The 25872-nt window shown below is 39.7% G+C and overlaps 1 protein-coding gene across 5 annotated transcripts in view; it reads left to right on the top strand.

Moving 5' to 3' along the window:
- The window catches only part of Nadk2 (NAD kinase 2, mitochondrial), a 98255-nt gene that overhangs the window by 59920 nt on the left and 12463 nt on the right, over positions 1-25872 (top strand). The window contains exons 1-6 of one of the 5 annotated variants that reach the window (XM_071683528.1): positions 5096-5302; positions 9815-10035; positions 16131-16406; positions 22334-22446; positions 24005-24053; positions 25056-25161. In XM_071683528.1, coding sequence (XP_071539629.1) covers positions 5248-5302; positions 9815-10035; positions 16131-16406; positions 22334-22446; positions 24005-24053; positions 25056-25161 — 820 coding nt within the window. In that variant the 5' untranslated portion in view covers positions 5096-5247. Of the gene's footprint in view, positions 1-5095; positions 5303-5416; positions 5632-6157; positions 6282-9814; positions 10036-16130; positions 16407-22333; positions 22447-23947; positions 24054-25055; positions 25162-25872 lie in introns of those variants that run through there. The other 4 variants (XM_071683527.1, XM_071683530.1, XM_071683531.1 and 1 more) reach the window with 4 other exon arrangements.

Here is a 25872-nt window from a genome sequence, read left to right as displayed (position 1 = left end):
CGTAGTTAGATGCCTAAACTTAGCCAACTGTGGTGGACACAGCGACAGAACTGCTAATTAAAGCCGTTCTCTGACTTTCTGTTGATTGGACTGCGGGCTTTATTGGTGATAGAAGTAATATACTGCTATGTAAGGTGGCAATCGAACAAGTAACGATGTACATCACAAACCGTTATTATTAGTGTTAAGTCATCTGGAAATCAGCAACAGTGAATCATGGCTAGTGTGGTCGATGGAAGTGGTGGTTCTAGACTCGACTCTTCGCCTCGCATATCTTACTTAACTTCTTTAACAACGATGTTTATTGATTACAGGTACCTTACACGGTGGATGTTTCGTAAGTTACTCATAAGATAGTTATTTTGGCGCGATTTGATTCTCAGTGATCTTAGTCTGTGAAGAAGTTACTATTGTATTGTATCAGTATGGTTATATCGTGTACGTACATGTTATGTTTGTCAGGCCCGGCAACACCTGGGAGAGTAGACTGGCCACCCTGGGGCAAGGGCTAGGCACATTAGGAGTGGGCTGCCACCCTGGGAGAGTGGCAGCCACTGACCAGGTTACGGTGGCGAGCTGATGGGACTGGCTAGACCATTAACCTCAAGTCCATTAACTTTCACCGTCACAAACCAAAATACGTTGTGGGGCGGGTAACCAAGCTCGGCTTGTGGAGGGGGTATCCAGGTTCCTGATTTTACTTCTAAGACATTTCCAAATCATTTTTCCTCTTTACCCTTGAGCTTTGTTTCACTCAGAGCCAGAACATCCAGGTTCATTTCCTCAAACATACCACCTATCTCTTCCCTTTCTCTCTTCTCATCTAGGTTATGTCCACAAGCATTTAGACACTCCAGCCTGAGCCTTCGAGGAGGATGAGCACTCCAAGCTTGGCTCCTTATTCTGTCCCTTCTTGTAGAAACACGAGAGGAATGGGGGAAAGGTTCAGCCCCCCGTTCCCGCCCCTTCTAGTTATATATATATATATATATATATATATATATATATATATATATATATATATATATATATATATATATATATATATATATATATCTTTTTTTTCTTTCAAACTATTCGACATTTCCCGCGTTAGCGAGGTAGCGTTAAGAACAGAGGACTGGGCCACTGAAGGAGTATCCTCACCTGGCCCCCTTCTCTGTTCCTTCTTTTGGAAAATTAAAAAAAAAAAAAAAAATGAGAGGGGAGGATTTCCAGCCCCCCGCTCCCTCCCCTTTTAGTCGCCTTCTGCGACACGCAGGGAATACGTGGGAAGTATTCTTTCTCCCCTAACCCCAGGATGACATATATATATATATACATACATATATATATATATATATATATATATATATATATATATATATATATATATACTTTTGTCGCTGTCTCCCGCGTTTGCGAGGTAGCGCAAGGAAACAGACGAAAGAAATGGCCCAACCCACCCCCATACACATGTATATACATACGTCCACACACGCAAATATACATACCTACACAGCTTTCCATGGTTTACCCCAGACGCTTCACATGCCCTGATTCAATCCACTGACAGCACATCAACCACGGTATACCACATCGATCCAATTCACTCTATTCCTTGCCCTCCTTTCACCCTCCTGCATGTTCAGGCCCCGACCACACAAAATCTTTTTCACTCCATCTTTCCACCTCCAATTTGGTCTCCCACTTCTCCTCGTTCCCTCCACCTCCGACACATATATCCTCTTGGTCAATCTTTCCTCACTCATTCTGTCCATGTGCCCAAACCATTTCAAAACACCCTCTTCTGCTCTCTCAACCACGCTCTTTTTATTTCCACACATCTCTCATACCCTTACGTTACTTACTCGATCAAACCACCTCACACCACACATTGTCCTCAAACATCTCATTTCCAGCACATCCATCCTCCTGCGCACAACTCTATCCATAGCCCACGCCTCGCAACCATACAACATTGTTGGAACCACTATTCCTTCAAACATACCCATTTTTGCTTTCCGAGATAATGTTCTCGACTTCCACACATTCTTCAAGGCTCCCAGGATTTTCGCCCCCTCCCCCACCCTATGATCCACTTCCGCTTCCATGGTTCCATCCGCTGCCAGATCCACTCCCAGATATCTAAAACACTTTACTTCCTCCAGTTTTTCTCCATTCAAACTCACCTCCCAATTGACTTGACCCTCAACCCTACTGTACCTAATAACCTTGCTCTTATTCACATTTACTCTTAACTTTCTTCTTTCACACACTTTACCAAACTCAGTCACCAGCTTCTGCAGTTTCTCACATGAATCAGCCACCAGCGCTGTATCATCAGCGAACAACAACTGACTCACTTCCCAAGCTCTCTCATCCCCAACAGACTTCATACTTGCCCCTCTTTCCAAAACTCTTGCATTCACCTCCCTAACAACCCCATCCATAAACAAATTAAACAACCATGGAGACATCACACACCCCTGCCGCAAACCTACATTCACTGAGAACCAATCACTTTCCTCTCTTCCTACACGTACACATGCCTTACATCCTCGATAAAAACTTTTCACTGCTTCTAACAACTTGCCTCCCACACCATATATTCTTAATACCTTCCACAGAGCATCTCTATCAACTCTATCATATGCCTTCTCCAGATTCATAGATGCTACATACAAATCCATTTGCTTTTCTAAGTATTTCTCACATACATTCTTCAAAGCAAACACCTGATCCACACATCCTCTACCACTTCTGAAACCACACTGCTCTTCCCCAATCTGATGCTCTGTACATACCTTCACCCTCTCAATCAATACCCTCCCATATAATTTACCAGGAATACTCAACAAACTTATACCTCTGAAATTTGAGCACTCACTCTTAACCCCTTTGCCTTTGTACAATGGCACTATGCACGCATTCCGCCAATCCTCAGGCACCTCACCATGAGTCATACATACATTAGATAACCTTACCAACCAGTCAATAATACAGTCACCCCCTTTTTTAATAAATTCCACTGCAATACCATCCAAACCTGCTGCCTTGCCGGCTTTCATCTTCCGCAAAGCTTTTACTACTTCTTCTATGTTTACCAAATCATTTTCCCTAACCCTCTCACTTTGCACACCACCTCGACCAAAACACCCTATATCTGCCACTCTATCATCAAACACATTCAACAAACCTTCAAAATACTCACTCCATCTCTTTCTCACATCACCACTACTTGTTATCACCTCCCCATTTGCGCCCTCCACTGAAGTTCCCATATATATATATATATATATATATATATATATATATATATATATATATATATATATATATATATATATATATATATATATATATATATCACTCCCCTGGGGATAGGGGAGAAAGAATACTTCCCTGCGTTTCGTAGAAGGAGACTAAAAGGGGAGGGAGTGGGGGCTGGAAATCATCCCCTCCCGTTTTTTTTTTTTTTTTCAATTTTCTAAAAGAAGGAACAGAGAAGGGGGCCAAGTGAGGATATTCCCTCCGAGGCTCAATCCTCTGTTCTCAACGCTACCCCGCCAACACGGGAAATGGCGGATATGTATGAAAAAAGTATGACTACGTACATATATATATATATATATATATATATATATATATATATATATATATATATATATATATATTTTTTTTTTTTTTTTTTCTTTGCTTTGTCGCTGTCTCCCGCGTTTGCGAGGTAGCGCAAGGAAACAGACGAAAGAAATGGCCCAACCCACCCCCATACACATGTATATACATACGTCCACACACGCAAATATACATACCTACACAGCTTTCCATGGTTTACCCCAGACGCTTCACATGCCCTGATTCAATCCACTGACAGCACGTCAACCCCGGTATACCACATCGCTCCAATTCACTCTATTCCTTGCCCTCCTTTCACCCTCCTGCATGTTCAGGCCCCGATCACACAAAATCTTTTTCACTCCATCTTTCCACCTCCAATTTGGTCTCCCTCTTCTCCTCGTTCCCTCCACCTCCGACACATATATCCTCTTGGTCAATCTTTCCTCACTCATTCTCTCCATGTGCCCAAACCATTTCAAAACACCCTCTTCTGCTCTCTCAACCACGCTCTTTTTATTTCCACACATCTCTCTTACCCTTACGTTACTTACTCGATCAAACCACCTCACACCACACATTGTCCTCAAACATCTCATTTCCAGCACATCCATCCTCCTGCGCACCACTCTATCCATAGCCCACGCCTCACAACCATACAACATTGTTGGAACCACTATTCCTTCAAACATACCCATTTTTGCTTTCCGAGATAATGTTCTCGACTTCCACACATTCTTCAAGGCTCCCAGAATTTTCGCCCCCTCCCCCATCCTATGATCCACTTCCGCTTCCATGGTTCCATCCGCTGCCAGATCCACTCCCAGATATCTAAAACACTTTACTTCCTCCAGTTTTTCTCCATTCAAACTCACCTCCCAATATATATATATATATATATATATATATATATATATATATATATATATATATATATATATATATATATATATATTATATATATATATATATATATATATATATATATTTGTCTGTGTATGTATATGTATGTATACATTGAAATGTATAGGTATGTGTATGTGCGTGTGTGGGTGTGTATGTATAATACGTGTGTATGATGGTGGGTTGGGCTATTCTTTCATCTGTTTCCTTGCGCTACCTCGCTAACGCGGAAGTCAGCGACAAAGTATAATAAAATGTATATATATATATATATATATATATATATATATATATATATATATATATATATATATATATATATATATATTCATTTGTTTATTTATCATTATACTTTATCGCTAGGAATGGCCCAACCCACCCACATACACAAGTATGAACGTCCACACACTCCCATATACATACCTATACATTTCAACGTATACATACATATATATACACTTACCTATACATATATACACAAGTGCATATTCATACATGCTACCTTCATAAATTCCATTTTTTATGTAGAATATCTGAAATCTCAAGGGAAAGCGAGTCATTGGGTTAGAGCCAGGTCCTGCTGATGAATAACGAGGTCAGCAAATGGTAACCCAGGACCGGAGAGAAGATTGTACACAGACAGTGAACTGAATTACAAACCACAGGAAAAGCAACTTGTTCAAGTTATTATAAATGTTGAATAACCCATAAAGGACCTGTAATAGTCGTTATCTGGCATCTTGAATTATGAATACTGTGAAGAGTCTCTTCAGATACGGATGTTCTAGTATACTGAAAACAGGTATTAGGAAAAATATTCGATTTTAACTATTATTAACCACCTGAAGTTATAGTAGCAAAAATATACAAAATCACGCCAATTCGTCTCATTTTGATTAGCTAGACACACTTGGAAATACGAAAAACAAATGTATGGTTAAAGAATGTCACATAAGTAACTTATTGTAGAAACGTTTGTGAACGATGTCAAAGCTAGTAGAAAGGTAAGGGACTGAAATGCTACCGGTGTTTCAAAGGATACCCGTCACATGGAACAGTCGCCTCACAGGACAGTATATAGAGTAATTCAGGCCATCGTTCATCTTAAACTTGCCTAACTATAGGTTGTAGGTGAGTTCGAAGGTTACCGTTCGGTGTACATTAGCTTAAATTGCTCTCTTTGCACATTATCCTGTGGGATGATTGTCGTCCATGTCCCTGGTAACGCTTTGTCCTCTGTTGCAGAGAAGTGATATAGACTAGCGGAAGGTAAGTGATGCTATAGCCACACGGCATTCATAGCTTTAGAGATTATTTAAATTTGCAATGGTAGTATGGTGTTTACAGAATAGAAAAAAAGAATGGCAAAGCATGATTCTGAGCAATAGATTCTGTTCTTTGGGAGTAAAGATGATAGAAATAAGGGTAATGAAAAATGGAATGAAAGAGCATATGGAGGTGAAAGTCTATTGTGTGGTAAAGTTCCAGTTTAGAGCTCTATAGACATAACTTATGGATCTGGATGAAATATATTTTAGTGCTTTCTTATATCTAGTAGAAGTGATATAGACGTGGAGAATGTGATTTGAAGCATTACATTTCTATTTTTCCTGATGTCCATTCCTTCTGGGAGCTCCCTCAAGATGTCTATGGCAGAAGAGTCTCCATAACTAGTGAAGATAAGCTCCAGTTTCACTTCTTTCCATTTAGAGTCTGACCCTTAAAAAACCACAGGCAGAGGGCAACTCTAGCTGTAGTGTTTCCCAAGGCTCCTACCTAATGTTAGTAATGTGTACTTCTGTTTAATATGTCTGCCTAACATTCTTGCTTTATGTACCTAATGCTCCTGCCAAATGATCCTACCCATGACTTTCACCTCATGTTTCTACTAATGCTTTAGTCTAATGTTCTTCCCTACTTCTATCTATTGTTCCTACCATATTGCCAAAAGGCAGGGCTGGTACATTGTGCTCATTGTGGTAAAATCTGAGTACAGAGAATGAGTTGTCTGAGTTAAGAGCTGTCAAGTGTTATGTGTAACAAGTAGAGATTGTGCGTTTGTAGACAGAATGCCAGCTATCCACGTGTTAGTGAGGCAGAAAGACAAGACAGCCACCTGGGTCAGAGAAGTGCATCTTGACAATCGCTGAAGTGCTGGCTCACTATGCAGCTGTCTCATACCTTCCCAATACCCAGGTGGTTTGTATCAGTAATATACCTCCCTAGTTGATGGCTGTCTATTACACAGTAAAAATAGATAATGGCAGGAGTGGGGGAGTAAGGGAAGCAGTACTAGATATCAGAAGAACGTATGAAAACTTCATGCAACTTCCCAAGCAACCTTGATGTATGATATCTTCAATGTTAATTGAAATGTTAATGATATGACATGATTTGCATTCCGTTCTTAGGAAGTTAGTTTACTAAGGGTGTTCAGTATTTGCTGTGTTTACTTTCTACATGTGCAAGCAGCTGATATAGTAGAAGCTAGATGACGACAATATCTTTGGTGCATTTTGAGTATTAAACGGAATATTAAGATAAATCTCAGCCACTACGTGTGGTTTTCATAAGTTCTGTTGATTTATGCTTGTGTTTTACTCAGTTTTATCTCTCATTTTACCTGATCATTGTACTTATGATATCACAAGTGTATAGCTAAGCAAGTAAACAGCTTAGTTTTCTCTTGGGCTAAGTAGTATGTTAACTACCTGCATTACTGTAACGATTTTTCAGTCTATGTTCACCTATGTGCATAATGTATAAACCATAGTATTTACTCTGTAAATATTCATGTATATCTAACCCCATCTCCCGACTGTGTAGATGTACCTCAATCATATGCTTATCCAAAGTGTGGAACTATCCAGCTGGTGTATTACTGTTATCCATGTGTTGACAGTGGGTAGACCAGGAAGAATAAGGATTAGAAAGAAGAAGCACTCCTACTGAAAATTTATACAGCATTATTAAACAGAAATTAGCAATTTTCCTTGAAGTGGATTTTTATGCTTTACATTGAGTGTGTGTTTCTGTGCTTTTCCAAGATATAAATCATTATGATGTCAAACGTACTAGGGATTCACTAAAAAATATACAATTCCACTGTAAGAAAAGTGAAGATATTACAAAAGTATTTTAAATGTGAGAATTATATTTGTGCCATTTTGTAAATGAGTTTTTTCTGAACATTGCTCTTCCGAATGATATCCACTGTAGTAACAGGAACGACAATAACAATGTGAGGTCTGCATTTAAAGGTACCTCCCCCCAACATCATCAAATATACCGGAATTTTGCTCTTGTACTTGCTCTGGCAGTTTATATACTGAATTTAAATGATACAGGTATATAAAGCAGGGTCCCTGTGCTGTTGCGTCATGCAAATCATTAACATTTTTCTTTTTTTTTATATGGATATTGATTGTCCCTTATTGGCTCAACTAGGACCTCACACTAGAATGATGTTGTGAGAAGTGGCTTCTATTTCATCCTTCTTAGAGAATGTTTAGTTTAAGGAAATCAATAAGTTTTATGACACCCTTCTCCCACCTTCATCAACTGGCGTCTTACTTTTTGATATGGTTGACATACCCTACGGTTCTAGAGATTCTCCCATCAGGAAAATCAATTTGCAGAGCTCCTGCGATTCACCATTGAAGGATCTTGGCTTTAACGTTAATCTTATTTTAGGTTTCTATCTAACCTACCTCCTTCGTGTGGGTATGTTCTCATTGCTTTTAGGACAGATTGTAAAATATATAGGTTTTGATAGATGATAAACTTTTTCTTTCCAAAGTTCTGTCCCATGAAGATTTTTTTGTGGATTTTTCACCTTGCCTGGCATTCCTTTCCTTTATTGAAAAAACTTTTTTCTCTTACCCTCTGTGACTGCCTTGGGTTGGTGCTTGCAATCTGGAAAATGTATGAGCTTTGAGGAACTTGTGGGAAGCAGGTTGGGTTACATCAATGTGGTGACAGTTGCTGATTAATTGAGAGTTGACTCCATTCAGACAAATATTAGCTATGAATATTTTTGAGTTGTTCTCAGAGAGTGATCCTAGGCTCCTGCCTGCCAACTGAATATGAAGCTTGACAGCCTCATTGGATATATATTAAAAGATCTGTATCTCTCTATGTTCATGGGATGCTACCTTAAAGAGAAAAATTTTCATCCATCAAAATTTGCACTTATTACATCAGTAAAAGAAGTCAATGTTTTTCATTGAACACTTGTTTTTAATATATTCTTTCCATGCTTGACTGCAGTTTCCACATTAGCAAGGTAGCTCCAGGAACAAATAAAAAACGGCCACATTTACTCTCTTCTGTTATCTAGTTTTCATGGGGACACATCGAAACTACAGCCACTATCCATAACTTTGGCTGCTTCGCATACCCTGGTTCAGTCCACTGCATACCATATTGTTCCAATTCACTCTGTCCCATGCATGTCTTTTGCCCTCCTGCATGTTCAGGCCTTGATCTCTCAAAATCTTTTCCACTCCATCCTTTCACCTCTAATTTGGTCTCCCCCTTCTTCCCTTCACTTCTGACACTTATATCCACTTTGTCAATCTCTCCTCACTCATGCTCTTCTTATACCCAGACGATTTCAGCACACCTCTTCAGCTCTCTCAATCATAGTCTTTTTATTACCATGCCTCTCTCTTACTCATTTATTATTTACTTGATCAAACTACCTCATACCACACATTGTCCTCAAACATTTCATTTCCGACACATCCACCATCCTTTGGACATCCTCATCTATAGCCCATGCCTCACATTCATATAACATTGTTGGGACGACTATACCTTCAAACTACTTTTGCCTTACCAGATGCTGACCTCTCTTCTTTATCTTATGTAACTGAGTATATGTGTTGACTGGGTAGAGGCTTTATTTCTGGGAGTACAGTCTCATTCAAGAGCTTTTCACTATGAAAGAATCCTAATTTCCCTGCAGCTGGAAGGACCACAGCTTTGGGTTAGAAAGAGGTCCTGAGGTAATTATGAATGAGTAAATGATAGAATGTCTTGTTTTTATGAAAGGTATAGAAACTTGATACACTTATATTAAGGTCTCACAGTAAAAGTAATGCTTTTCCAGTTCTTTTAGGAATAATTTTGTCATTGCAGCAATATCTTGTAGAACAATTCCAAATATGGTAGAAGGTAGCATGCACTGCAACATATAAAGATTCATAATATGATTGAAAAATTTTTTAAGGCTTATAGATGAAAAGACTTTTGAGGCTTATAGATAATATTTGATGCTTTTTCATATCTGTGCTGTATACCCTTTTCACAGGAACAATGTGTGGCTGCAAAAGAAGATATGCCATGACTTGTCCTCCACAGCTTGAACCAGCAAATTTTAAACCACAGAAGGTTCTCATACTCACAAAACTCTCAAGATATGAATTTGAGAAGCGTCGTCACCCAGAACTGACAGAAAGACAATTGGAAAAATGTTTAAGGATGAGGGGATCTGACTACAATATATTATTGTACCATCATTACATTCATAAGGTTGGTTTTAGATTAGGCATGAAAATTGATTTATACAGTAGCTGTTTTTGTAGATAATCCTAGGGGAATCTTCCAGTGAAGAAAGATCACAAATGAGAAGATAAGAAAAGCTTTCTGGAACAACCACAAAACTTTGAAAAGAAGACTGGACTCATGGTTAAGGCAATCCCTGATGAACCTCAATTAGGGGTGTCATTGCAGAGATGGGTACAATTAAAGGTAAAGCAGGCCCAGTAGTGTTTAGTGGATGTGTCTTGGGTCTTGAATGCAAAAGGATAGAAAAGGATGGATATGTTGGTAAAGAAATACACAAGAATAATTTGTGGTGCGAGTAAAGTTGATTGTGTAAAGAGCTACAGTGTATGAGATAGGTGTGGTAGTAGGCAGTCTAACTGAGAGAACTGATGCAAAAGGATAGAAAAGGATGAATATGTTGGTAAAGAAATACACAAGAATAATTTGTGGTGTGAGTAAAGTTGATTGTGTAAAGAGCTGCAGTGTATGAGATAGGTGTGGTAGTAGGCAGTCTAACTGAGAGAACTGATCAGGGTGTGCTGAAATAGTTTGGGCATTAAGAAAGGATTAGCAAATACAGACTTACTAAGAGCATCTATACATCAGAAATTGGTGCAGGGGAAGACCAAGGAAATAGAAGGATGGAGTGAAGGAGGCTTTATGCTATCAGCTCCTGAACTCTCAGGAGTTTAGAGAAATTGAATTAACTGGATCACTGCATTATATATTGGATGCTGTGCTGTCATTGTGTTGAACCAGGGCATATGAGGCAGTAAAGGTAAACCGTGACAGTTTGTGGGTCTTAGGTGTGGATGGTGGTCTCTGGTTTCAGTATGTTATAGATGACATCTTGAGAGTGGATGTGTGCTAATGAGGCCTTTGTTCATTTGCTCCTGAGTCTGTCACTAATGAAACAAATTGATAGAATTATTCCCATTTTGCTATTTTTCTTTTTGTTTCTGTTTTCTCGTTCATCTTATTACTAGGTAAGATAGCTTTTATTCTTTCCATGAGTTAGTTTCATCAGTTACGGAAAATATAACCTTTCTTTTATTCTATATATCTATCTATCTATCTATCTATATCTGTGATGCCTGTTCCCACCTGGAACTCCTTCAAGGAAGTGGCCACAACAACAGTCTCCAAAATTAGTGAACTCCAGTGCTGCTTCTTACTTTTCCTTTATTACCTCACCCTTAACAGGCTACTGGCAAGAGGCAAATCTTTAGGAGTTTGAAGAGGTTCCTACCAAATGTTTCTACTGAATACTTCTATTATATTATACTTAATTGCTGTTTTCTATGTCAGCGAGGTAGCGAAAGGAAATAGATAAAGAATGGGCGGCCCAACCACCCACATACACATATATATATACATAAACGGCCATTATTATTATTATCATTATTATTTTGCTTTGTCGCTGTCTCCCGCGTCTGCAAGGTAGCGCAAGGAAACAGACGAAAGAAGTGGCCCAACCCACCCCCATACACATATATATACATACACGCCCACACACGCAAATATACATACCCATACATCTCAATGTACTCATATATATACGCACACAGACACATACATATATACACATGCACACAATTCACACTGTCTGCCTTTATTCATTCCCATCGCCACCTCACCACACATGGAATAACATCCCCCTCCCCCCACGTGTGTGCGAGGTAGCGCCAGGAAAAGACAACAAAGGCCCAATTCGTTCACACTCAGTCTCTAGCTGTCATGCAATAATGCCCGAAACCACAGCTCCCTTTCCACATCCAGGCCCCACACAACTTTCCATGGTTTACCCCAGACGCTTCACATGCCCTGATTCAATCCATTGACAGCACATCGACCCCGGTACACCACATCGATCCAATTCACTCTATTCCTTGCCCGCCTTTCACCCTCCTGCATGTTCAGGCCCCGATCACTCAAAATCTTTTTCACTCCATCTTTCCACCTCCAATTTGGTCTCCCACTTCTCCTCGTTCCCTCCACCTCCGACACATATATCCTCTTGGTCAATCTTTCCTCACTCATTCTCTCCATTTGCCCAAACCATTTCAAAACACCCTCTTCTGCTCTCTCAACCACGCTCTTTTTATTTCCACACATCTCTCTTACCCTTACATTACTTACTCGATCAAATCACCTCACACCACATATTGTCCTCAAACATCTCATTTCCAGCACATCCACCCTCCTGCGCACAACTCTATCCATAGCCCACGCCTCACAACCATACAACATTGTTGGAACCACTATTCCTTCAAACATAGCCATTTTTGCCTTCGGAGATAATGTTCTTGACTTCCACACATTCTTCAAGGCTCCCAGGATTTTTGCCCCCTTCCCCACCCTATGATTCACTTCCGTTTCCATGGTTCCATCTGCTGCCAGATCCACTCCCAGATATCTAAAACACTTTACTTCCTCCATACACGCACATATACATACACATACATTTCTACATATACATACACAGACATATATTTTTTTTTTTTTTTTATACTTTGTCGCTGTCTTCCGCGTTTGCGAGGTAGCGCAAGGAAACAGACGAAAGAAATGGCCCAACCCCCCCCCATACACATGTATATACATACGTCCACACGCAAATATACATACCTACACAGCTTTCCATGGTTTACCCCAGACGCTTCACATGCCTTGATTCAATCCACTGACAGCACGTCAACCCCGGTATACCACATCGCTCCAATTCACTCTATTCCTTGCCCTCCTTTCACCCTCCTGCATGTTCAGGCCCCGATCACACAAAATCTTTTTCACTCCATCTTTCCACCTCCAATTTGGTCTCCCTCTTCTCCTTGTTCCTTCCACCTCCGACACATATATCCTCGTGGTCAATCTTTCCTCACTCATCCTCTCCATGTGCCCAAACCACTTCAAAACACCCTCTTCTGCTCTCTCAACCACGCTCTTTTTATTTCCACACATCTCTCTTACCCTTACGTTACTCACTCGATCAAACCACCTCACACCACACATTGTCCTCAAACATCTCATTTCCAGCACATCCATCCTCCTGCGCACAACTCTATCCATAGCCCACGCCTCGCAACCATACAACATTGTTGGAACCACTATTCCTTCAAACATACCCATTTTTGCTTTCCGAGATAATGTTCTCGACTTCCACACATTCTTCAAGGCCCCCAGAATTTTCGCCCCCTCCCCCACCCTATGATCCACTTCCGCTTCCATGGTTCCATCCGCTGCCAGATCCACTCCCAGATATCTAAAACACTTCACTTCCTCCAGTTTTTCTTCATTCAAACTCACCTCCCAGTTGACTTGACCCTCAACCCTACTGTACCTAATAACCTTGCTCTTATTCACATTTACTCTTAACTTTCTTCTTCCACACACTTTACCAAACTCAGTCACCAGCTTCTGCAGTTTCTCACATGAATCAGCCACCAGCGCTGTATCATCAGCGAACAACAACTGACTCACTTCCCAAGCTCTCTCATCCCCAACAGACTTCATACTTGCCCCTCTTTCCAGGACTCTTGCATTTACCTCCCTAACAACCCCATCCATAAACAAATTAAACAACCATGGAGACATCACACACCCCTGCCACAAACCTACATTCACTGAGAACCAATCACTTTCCTCTCTTCCTACACGTACACATGCCTTACATCCTCGATAAAAACTTTTCACTGCTTCTAACAACTTTCCTCCCACACCATATATTCTTAATACCTTCCACAGAGCATCTCTATCAACTCTATCATATGCCTTCTCCAGATCCATAAATGCTACATACAAATCCATTTGCTTTTCTAAGTATTTCTCACATACATTCTTCAAAGCAAACACCTGATCCACACATCCTCTACCACTTCTGAAACCACACTGCTCTTCCCCAATCTGATGCTCTGTACATGCCTTCACCCTCTCAATCAATACCCTCCCATATAATTTACCAGGAATACTCAACAAACTTATACCTCTGTAATTTGAGCACTCACTCTTATCCCCTTTGCCTTTGTACAATGGCACTATGCACGCATTCCGCCAATCCTCAGGCACCTCACCATGAGTCATACATACATTAAATAACCTTACCAACCAGTCAACAATACAGTCACCCCCTTTTTTAATAAATTCCACTGCAATACCATCCAAACCTGCTGCCTTGCCGGCTTTCATCTTCCGCAAAGCTTTCACTACCTCTTCTCTGTTTACCAAATCATTTTCCCTAACCCTCTCACTTTGCACACCACCTCGACCAAAACACCCTATATCTGCCACTCTATCATCAAACACATTCAACAAACCTTCAAAATACTCACTCCATCTCCTTCTCACATCACCACTACTTGTTATCACCTCCCCATTTGCGCCCTTCACTGAAGTTCCCATTTGCTCCCTTGTCTTACGCACTTTATTTACCTCCTTCCAGAACATCTTTTTATTCTCCCTAAAATTTAATATATATATATATATATATATATATATATATATATATATATATATATATATATATATATATATATATATATATATATATATATATTTTTTTTTTTTTTTTTTTTTATACTTTGTCGCTGTCTCCCGCGTTTGCGAGGTAGCGCAAGGAAACAGACGAAAGAAATGGCCCAACCCCCCCCCATACACATGTACATACACACGTCCACACACGCAAATATACATACCTACACAGCTTTCCATGGTTTACCCCAGACGCTTCACATGCCCCGACTCAATCCACTGACAGCACGTCAACCCCTGTATACCACATCGCTCCAATTCACTCTATTCCTTGCCCTCCTTTCACCCTCCTGCTTGTTCAGGCCCTGATCACACAAAATCTTTTTCACTCCATCTTTCCACCTCCAATTTGGTCTCCCTCTTCTCCTCGTTCCCTCCACCTCCAACACATATATCCTCTTGGTCAATCTTTCCTCACTCATTCTCTCCATGTGCCCAAACCATTTCAAAACACCCTCTTCTGCTCTCTCAACCACGCTCTTTTTATTTCCACACATCTCTCTTACCCTTACGTTACTTACTCGATCAAACCACCTCACACCACACATTTTCCTCAAACATCTCATTTCCAGCACGTCCATCCTCCTGCGCACAACTCTATCCATAGCCCACGCCTCGCAACCATACAACATATATATATGCACAGGTACATATTCATACTTGCTGCCTTCATTCACTCCTGTCGCCACCCTGCCACATCTGAAATAGCATCCCCCCTCCCCTTCTACCTATTGTTTTTTTCTAATGCTCTCTTATTTGAGAGCTTAATAAGTGTAGAATTTTTTCATTCATATTTTGATAATTGCTTTTAGGAATTTGACTCTTGAATCTTCAGAGATGGCCAATGCTTGGAGTATTTCAACACAGGTCTTCTCTACTAACCTACTTTTCATTCAAGAAAAGATGACGATTATGTAGATTTTTTTTTTTTAATGTTACTTCATTTTCTTGAGTATCAATTATTATCTTCTAACACATCATCTGGAGGAGTGTTATTGCAGTATGGCAGTACTCTGCACTCTGAAGGCATAAAATGTGGGCTCATTCCCAGTTGTCAGTGAGGGATAACAAGATTGCATATGCTGTATGCTTAGGATTGGCTACTCTGAATAGATAGAGTCCCAAAAAACTTGGTATTTTTTGGTGCTTGGGACACTGCCACTCCACAAAGAGTGGCAATTTCTATGAAGGATATTAGCTGTTTTTTTTATTTAATTTTATTTTGTTACTCATCATCAGCCATTGATGAGACCATATTCTTTTGAAAAAAGTAGGTCTGACTAATTTATATTTCAGCAATTCATGCAATCATGCAAAAGTTAGGTCAGCTGCAACAAATACTGAATGTTTAATTATTTATTTTGATTTTATTTGAGTAATGTAGTTTCCTACAGTTGTACAGTTTAACCCAATGAAATTTCACTAATTATTTTCAGTTTTGATATATATTTAAAATTTTTGAGATTCAGGTACTTTTTACATTTAAAGAATAGATACTTGTACTGGTGTAATTGATGTTTTAACTAATATTTCATATATATGATGGCTTCCCCTAGGGTGTTGAGAACACAGTCAATAGTGTCTTCACTGCAGCTGGTATTGAAACAAGAGTTGTGTATCGCTTTGACTATTCAGACCCAAATATTGAGTGGGCTGATGCTATTGTGACCACTGGCGGTGATGGGACATACCTACTTGCAGCCTCAAGAATATTAGACAGAAATAAACCTCTTATAGGATTCAATTCAGATCCCACAAGATCAAAAGGACAGTTATGTCTTCCACAGAAATATTCTGTTGATGTTAAAGAAGCAGTTGAGAAACTTTTGAAGGTGAGTATTTGTTTTCTTTAAGAATGTTAGGTGTCCTAGTTGGGGTGTTAACTAATTATTTTAACAGATGTTTATGTTTTTGCATTTTGGAAACTTTATGTTTTTGACGTAGAAGGATTTTGGGATATGTTAAGTGTCGTTATATTACTGTATATGGCCAGCAGACACTTTATATAGGGATGACGAAGACATTCTACACTAACAGTGCAGAAACTTCAGTATTCACAAAAATTTGAGTTACACAGGTACCTAACATTCACATTAAGCTGCTTCTCTACCCACCATACCAAGATACACAGCTGGAAATCTTTAATAGGATACCAAACCAGCTTAAAGTTTCTGATTTCTCCAGAAATATCAAAACCTGTGCAGTCTGTGAGGCTGATCCAAATACATACCAGCTGCTCATATCAAGATATACCATTTTTTATTTTGGCTTGATGAGATGGTGCCCAGGGCAGCGTGCAGCAACTGCTGGTGTTCAGGTAGAGGAGACTGAACCTTCCTGTTAGTTTTATTTCGTTATTTTGTATGTACTGATTTCTGATATACATGTCACCGTGGATGTTTTATCTGTTCATGGGTAGGATGGTGAGGGAGGATATTGGAAGGGTCTTAGAAAGAGGGGCAGGTCTACAGTAACCTGGGGTTGAAGGGGTATGGAAGGTGAATTGGTTACTGAATCTTAGTCTTAGAATTAAGAGAGAAATGCTGGAAGCTGGTGACAGAGTATAGGAGAGTGTGTAAAAGGAGGAAGTTGAGAGTAAATGAGAACAAAAGTAAGGCAATGAGGTGCAAAGTTGAACACCTTGCTGATTCAGTTTGTAGTCATTTCAAGGAGTGAAAAAAAGGAAAGGGAAACCACTATTGTACTAGTTGGTAGTGAATACATAGTTTTGATGGTTTTCATTCATGTTTAACCTCGATGGTTGTGCTGCAACCCCCTCAAGCCATAATGCCAACTTCATTGGCTAGGTCCGTAATAGTTTGGTAAAGCGTGTGAAAGAAGAAAGTTAAGAGTAAATGTGAATAAGAGCAAGGTTATTAGGTACAGTAGGGTTGAGGGTCAAGTCAGTTGGGAGGTAAGTTTGAATGGAGAAAAACTGGAGGAAGAAAAGTGTTTTAGATATCTGGGAGTGGATCTGGCAGCGGATGGAACCATGGAAGCGGAAGTGGATCATAGGGTGAGCGAGGGGGCAAAAATCCTGGGAGCCTTGAAGAATGTGTGGAAGTCGAGAACATTATCTCGGAAAGCAAAAATGGGTATGTTTGAAGGAATAGTGGTTCCAACAATGTTGTATGGTTGCGAGGCGTGGGCTATGGATAGAGTTGTGCGCAGGTGGATGGATGTGCTGGAAATGAGATGTTTGAGGACAATGTGTGGTGTGAGCTGGTTTGATCGAGTAAGTAACGTAAGGGTAAGAGAGATGTGTGGAAATAAAAAGAGCGTGGTTGAGAGAGCAGAAGAGGGTGTTTTGAAATGGTTTGGGCACATGGAGAGATTGAGTGAAGACAGATTGACCAAGAGTATATATGTGTCGGAGGTGGAGGGAACGAGAAGTGGGAGACCAAATTGGAGGTGGAAAGATGGAGTGAAAAAGATTTTGTGTGATTGGGGCCTGAACATGCAGGAGGGTGAAAGGAGGGCAAGGAATAGAGTGAATTGGATCGATGTGGTATACCGGGGTTGACGTGCTGTCAGTGGATTGAATCAGGGCATGTGAAGCGTCTGGGGTAAACCATGGAAAGCTGTGTAGGTATGTATATTTGCGTGTGTGGACGTATGTATATACATGTGTATGGGGGTGGGTTGGGCCATTTCTTTCGTCTGTTTCCTTGCGCTACCTCGCTAACACGGGAGACAGCGACAAAAAAAAAAAAAGAAAAAAAAAAAAAATATATAAATAAATATATATATATATATATATATATATATATATATATATATATATATATATTTATTATTTTGCTTTGTCGCTGTCTCCCACGTTAGTGAGGTAGCGCAAGGAAACAGACGAAAGAATGGCCCAAGCCCCCCCACATACACATGTATATACATACACATCCACACAAGCAAATATACATACCTATACATCTCAACATATACACACACAGACATATACATATATACACATGTACATAATTCATACTGTCTGCCTTTCTTCATTCCCATTGCCACTCCGCCACACATGAAATAACAACCCCCTCCCCCCTTATGTGTGTGAGGTAGGTGCTAGGAAAAGACAACAAAGGCCACATTCGTTCACACTCAGTCTCTAGCTGTCATGTCATAATGCACTGAAACCACAGCTCCCTTTCCACATCCAGGCCCCCAGAACTTTCCATGGTTTATCCCAGACGCTTCACATGCCCTGGTTCAATCCATTGACAGCACGTCCACCCCGGTATACCACATTGTTCCAATTCACTCTATTCCTTGCACGCCTTTCACCCTCCTGCATGTTCAGACCCTGATCACTCAGAATCTTTTTTACTCCATCTTTCCACCTCCAATTTAGTCACCCACTTCTCGTTCCCTCCACCTCTGACACATATATCCTCTTGGTCAATTTTTCCTTACTCATTCTCTCCATGTGACCAATCCATTTCATAACACCCTCTTCTGCTCTCTCAACCACACTCTTTTTATGACCACATATCTCTCTTACCCTTTCATTACTTACTAGATCAAACCACCTCACGCCACATATCGTCCTCAAACATCTCATTTCCAGCACATCCACCCTCTTCCACACAGCTCTATCTATAGCCCATGCCTCGCAACCATAGAACATTGTTGGAACCACTATTCCTTCAGACATACCCATTTTTGCTTTCCAAGATAACGTTCTCGACTTCCACACATTTTTCAACTCTCCCAGAACATTCGCCCCCTCCCCCACCCTATGATTCACTTCCACTTCCATGGTTCCATCTGTTACGAAATCCACTCCCAGATATCTAAAACACTTCACTTCCTCCAGTTTCTCTCCATTCAAACTTACCTCCCAATTGACTTGTCCCTCAACCCTACTGTACCTAATAACCTTGCTCTTATTCACATTTACTCTCAGCTTTCTTCTTTCACACACTTTACCAAACTCAGTCACCAGCTCCTGCAGTTTCTTGCCCGAATCAGCCACCAGTGCTGTATCATCAGCGAACAACAACTGACTTACTTCCCAAGCTCTCTCATCCACAACAGACTGCATACTTGCCCCTCTTTCCAAAACTCTTGCATTCACCTCCCAAACAACCCCATCCATAATCAAATTAATCAACCATGGAGACATCACACACCCCTGCTGCAAACCAACATTCACTGAGAACCAATCACTTTCCTCTCTTCCTACTCGTACACATGCCTTACATCCTCAATAAAAACTTTTCACTGCTTCTTACAACTTGCCTCCCACACCATATATTCTTAATACCCTCCACAGAGCATCTCTATCAGCTCTATCATATGCCTTCTCCAGATCCATAAATGCTACATACAAATCCATTTGCTTTTCTAAGTATTTTTCACATACATTTTTCAAAGCAAACACCTGGTCCACACATCCTCTACCACTTCTGAAACCAAACTGCTCTTCCCCAATCTGATGCTATGTACATGCCTTCACCCTCTCAGTCAATACTCTCCCATATAATTTCCCAGGAATACTCAACAAACTTATACCTCTGTAATTTGAGCACTCACTTTTATCCCTTTTGCCTTTGTACAATGGCACTATGCAAGCATTCCACCAATCCTCAGGCACCTCACCATGAGTCATACATACATTAAATAACCTTACCAACCAGTTAACCATACATTCACCCCCTTTTTTCATAAATTCCGCTGCCTTGCCGGCTTTCATCTTCCGCAAAGCTTTTACTACCTCTTCTCTGTTTACCAAGTCATTCTCCCTAACCCTCTCACTTTGCACACCACCTCAACCAAAACACCCTATATCTGCCACTCTATCATCAAACACATTCAACAAACCTTCAAAATACTCACTCCATCTCCTTCTCACATCACCACTACTTGTTATCACCTTTCCATTAGCCCCCTTCACTGATGTTCCCATTTGTTCCCTTGTCTTATGCACTTTATTTACCTCCTTCCAAAACATCTTTTTATTCTCCCTAAAATTTAAGGATACTCTCTCACCCAAACCCTCATTTGCCCTCTTTTTCACCTCTTGCACCTTTCTCTTGACCTCCTACCCCTTTCTTTTATACATCTCCCAGTCATTTGCACTGTTTCCCCGCAAAACTCATCCAAATGCCTCTCTCTTCTCTTTCACTAATAATCTTACCTCTTCATCCCACCACCCACTACCCTTTCTAATCTGCCCACCTCCCACGCTTCTCATGCCACAATCATCTTTTGCGCAAGCCATCACTGCTTCCCTAAATACCTCCCATTCCTCCCCCACTCCCCTTCTGTCCTTTGTTCTCACCTTTTTCCATTCTGTACTCAGTCTCTCCTGGTGCTTCCTCACACAAGTCTCCTTCTCAAGCTCACTTACTCTCACCACTCTCTTCACCCCAACATTCTCTCTTCTTTTCTGAAAACCTCTACAAATCTTCACCTTCGCCTCCACAAGATAATGATTAGACATCCGTCCAGTTGCACCTCTCAGCACATTAACATCCAAAAGTCTCTCGCACGCCTATCAATTAACATGTAATCCAATAATGCTCTCTGGCCATCTCTCCTACTTATATACGTATACTTATGTATATCTCTTTTTAAACCAGGTATTCCCAATCACAGTCCTTTTTCAGCACATAAATCTACAAGCTCTTCACCATTTCCATTTACAACACTGAACACCCCATGTACACCAATTACTCCCTCAACTGCCACATTACTCACCTTTGCATTCAAATCACCCATCACTATAACCCGGTCTCGTGCATCAAACTACTAACACACTCACTCAGCTGCTCCCAAAACACTTGCCTCTCATGATCTTTCTTCTCATGCCCAGATGCATATGCATCAATAATCACCCATCTCTCTCCATCCACTTTCAGTTTTACCCATATCATTTTAGAGTTTACTTTCTTACACTCTATGACATACTCCCGCCACTCTTGTTTCAGGAGTAGTGCTACTCCCTCCCTTGCTCTTGTCCTCTCACTAACCCCTGACTTTACTCCCAAGACATTTCCAAACCACTCTTCCCCTTTACCCTTGAGCTTTGTTTCACTTAGAGCCAAAACATCCAGGTTCCTTTCCTCAAACATACTACCTATCTCTCCTTTTTTCTTATCTTGGTTACATCCACACACATTTAGACACCCCAATCTGAGCCTTCGAGGAGGATGAGCACTCCCTGCGTGACTCCTTCTTCTGTTTCCCCTTTTAGAAATATATGGTATACAATACATTTTTTTTATATTTTGACAAGTGTTTGCCTAAGTAAGCATCTTATAGTGGTAATTCTCTCCCATTCTCATGATATTTTGCAGGTCCACTGTACCTGGTACCTAGCTTTTAACCCTCAAAAATATTACTTATGTATAGGATGACCCTCCTTCCTTTTGCTTATATGATCATAAAAACTTGATCTATTCATGAGTCTATAGGTATTCTATTTCCAGTTTGGCCATATACATAGAGCCTGTGCAACATCATTCACACATACATCCTCAATCATGCCCACTCTGTTGAATTGACTCATTTATAACACTTTATCAGTTTACTTTTGTCAGTTTCAGCATGGACATTGTACTTTACATGCAGTCTCGGCTAGTTGAATACTTTCTTATGTCTAGGATATTTATATGATAACCTGAACTTTAGGAAGGATTACGGCTACAAAAGATAGCCTGGGGTGATTTGCTAAAGCTGGTGTAATAGTATCATATTATACATATTTTTTTAATATATTGAACTGTATTACCTCTCATTTAACTTTACTTAACAGGGGAAATTCCGGTGGACATTTAGAAGCAGAATTCGTGTCACATTGATTGGCGAAAACATATTCAAACCACCTGTAGAGCTTCATGATCAGCAACTGCGATATCATGAATACAGGTATTTTTTTTCTTTCAACTTTATGAAGGCTAATCTAACAAGGTTATTACAGTAGTCGTGTTATTACAGTGCTTGCATTGTGTTGTTCTTGTGATGTTTAAAGGGATGTTTACAGTAATATATTATGATAATATATTATGATAGATCATATAGAACTAGTTTGATCGTGGCCCTTGGTTATGTTGGCAAAGTTTAATATTCTTTTGTAAGTACAATCCAGTGAAACTACTGGACTTCACCTCATGGGGTTGCAATGTAAATGGATAGTCACTTCTGGTGAAGCTGTATCATTGGGTATACAGTCTTGTCAGATAACTTTTTGCTTCAAATGAGACCATCCTTTCCCTGCTACTGGAAGTAGTACAGCCATGGAGCTGCAGACGTTCTTGGAAAGTGCTCCTGAGTAATATCAGGATCCTTTCTTAGGAGGGGGTCTTGGGGCAATTATAAATGAAATAGATTATTAGCACAATGCTAATCACTCTGTCAGTAGCGGCTGTGGATTATCAGCTTTGGATTGATAAGTTCTTATTACTCATAAGAGTTTAACATAAGCTTTTTGATGTTGCAGTGTAGCATTTGCTTGACAGTATGACTTTTAAGAAATGGGCTATTTCAGTTTATTCCATCATAGTACAAGATGTAAAATGAATGTAAATACTTATGAGTGGGTGAAATTGTCCTCTCTTTTGTACATTTAGTAATCTTTAGCTTTTTCCTTTACATTTAAGATAATGATAATGAAAAAATATTTATATTGTGCTGTATTGCACAAGAATACTTTTTTTGCATACTTATTTGCCATTTCATGTGTTAGTGAGGTAGTACCAGGAACTGCCAAAGAAATGGCCTCACTTACTCACATCCACTCTCTAGCTGTCATATGTAGTGCATGATATCCACAGCAGATCTTTCCATGGTTTCTCCCTACTTCTTGTGTCCTGATTCAGCACAGTGACAGTCCGTCAACCCATGCATACCACATTGTTCCACTTCACTCTGTCCAGTGCGCGCCTTACACCCTCCTGCATGTTCATGCTCCAAGCTTTCAAAATTGTTTGCTAAATGTCTTTCCATCTTTAATTTTGTCTCCCTCTCCTCCTTGTGACGTCCACTTCCAATATTTATACTCCTTTTTGTCAGCCTCTCCTCATTCATTCCCTCCACATATCCAAACCATTTCAGTGCACCATCTTCATCTCTCTCAACCATTCTTGTCTTATTACCATACCTTTCTTTTCCCCTTTCATATTTTGCTTGATCAACATTTCATTTGCAACACATTCACCCTATTCCACACCGCCTTTTCTTGATCCCAAGCCTTGCATCCATGCAACACCACAGGGACTCTTATACTCTTAAACATGCCTAACTTACCCCACAGATAGTGATAATTTGTTTAATATTATTCTTACTAAAAAGTCTGAAGTGTAAATAATGTCTCATACGATTAGTTTCATTGGAGTAAGATCATTATAAATTGTTTTTTATTAAAATGCAGGTATTTGGATTTGGAGCCACAGTTACATACATTACAGAAGGATATCTCTCCTTGTAGTGGGATTGGTGTCGCAAGGAGAGTACTTCCAGTCTTAGCCCTTAATGAGGTTAGTGCAATTTATTTCACGTTTTGATACTCTTAAATGTTAATTATGAAGTTGGTTTCTTGATTGGATATGTGAATGCAGTTTCTCATTGATTGATAAGTTTTTCACATTTTATTTTTGAAATGTATAGGGGATAAAGAATACTTCCTACCTATTCCCTGCATGTCGTAGAAGACATCAAGAAGGAGAAGGAGCGGGGGGCTGGAAATCCTCCCCTCCCGTTTTTAATTTCACAAAAGAAGGAACAGACAAGGGTGGCAAGTAAGGATATTCCCTCTAAGGCTCAGTTCTCTGTTCTTGACGCTACCTTGCTAACACAGGAAATGCGAATGTATGAAAAAATTAAATGTTTTTGAAATTTATAGAATATACAGGTAAATCTGGCCAAAAATGTGCACATCTGTATTCACAAAATGTTTAGCACATATGTCTCTTACCAAACTCGGCTATTATCCCCATACCAAGACAGTCATGAAATATCCCAATTGGATTCACCTTAGAGCTGTCAAAATTGTACAACATGAAAATGAATCTTACAGTTCTAGGGTAACCATAGAGTAAGCATAGCAATTCGGAAACTTGTTTCTCTGTATGTGTGGTAGACTTGGGAGTTCATTGATAAGGAGAAAGTTAGGAAGAAAAGAAAAGAATGAGAGGGCAGTACATAATGAATGTAGACAGATTGATTAGAACAAATTAGAGATATCTTACATAATGAATTCAGGAGGTGGAGAGATATAAGTAATCATTCCTGCATGAGGATTTTTATTAGTATTTTTTAAAGAGAACAGTGATCCCAATATGATTTTCAGGTTACTTCAAATGTAGATTTTGTATTACATGAATCTCATAACAGCCACTGAACAGAGCATATAGACTGGAACTTCCTTATTTAAAAAGTTATTGTCTTGGTTATAACTAAAAAGTTTCCTTGGTGGGAAATTTTGTGAATATTCTTTTTATGGACTGTGTGTAGAGTGAGTGACATGCCTTTTTCCATAGGTGTTCATAGGAGAGTGTGTGTCTGCCAGAGTATCATATATGGAGTTGGGATTTGATGATGTCAAAGGGATCAAGCAGAAGTGTTCAGGATTCATCGCCAGCACAGGTGAGAAAGTGTGCATATAGGATGATGGAGAAAGAATTTATATTTCTGAAGATTTACAATGTAGTTTGGTAGGGAATATGTATGTTAGTTGTCACAGAGATGATGGAGAGAATGCTGTACAGTTTACATTAGTATAATCTACTTATCTATCTATAATCACTAAGTCCATTCCCATTTACATTGGTTGTCTCATATGCATGCGGGCCTCCATCTTTTGTTGGGATTACTTTTGCAGAACTTGGATCCTCATTCCCAGTCTCACAGGCTGGAAAAGAATAGACATCTAGCTCTATGATGTAGAATTACTGTGTTGCTACCAAATGATAAGTAAACAGTCATTAATTTGGAATTTTACTGTGGGTTCAACTTTTGCACAACAGCCCAAATTTTGTATTGGAAAAGTTTATGCACTTTCATGTATTTACTTACCCTTTACATCTCTGACATAGTCATTTTGGTAATGATTTTGATGTTAAATGTTAAGTCAGTAGTTGCTTAAATAATAGACTGTACTTATGTGATTTTTATAGGTCCTTATCAAAAGGAGTGAGACAGATGAGTATGGAATATGTAGCAGAATATTAATCTCTTACAGGCCATTAATGGAAGGTATTGTCTTTTACATCCTTAGTTTGATCAGAATTAGACTGAATTCAGATTAAGTTTCCAGTGATGTAATCATATCTCACCTTTAGATATCATGCAACTCCT

This window comes from Panulirus ornatus, chromosome 36 (genome assembly GCF_036320965.1).
Source record: "Panulirus ornatus isolate Po-2019 chromosome 36, ASM3632096v1, whole genome shotgun sequence".
Taxonomy (NCBI): domain Eukaryota; kingdom Metazoa; phylum Arthropoda; class Malacostraca; order Decapoda; family Palinuridae; genus Panulirus; species Panulirus ornatus.
Note: the sequence above shows the minus strand (reverse complement) of the source record. Positions and strands in the feature narration are given on the sequence as shown.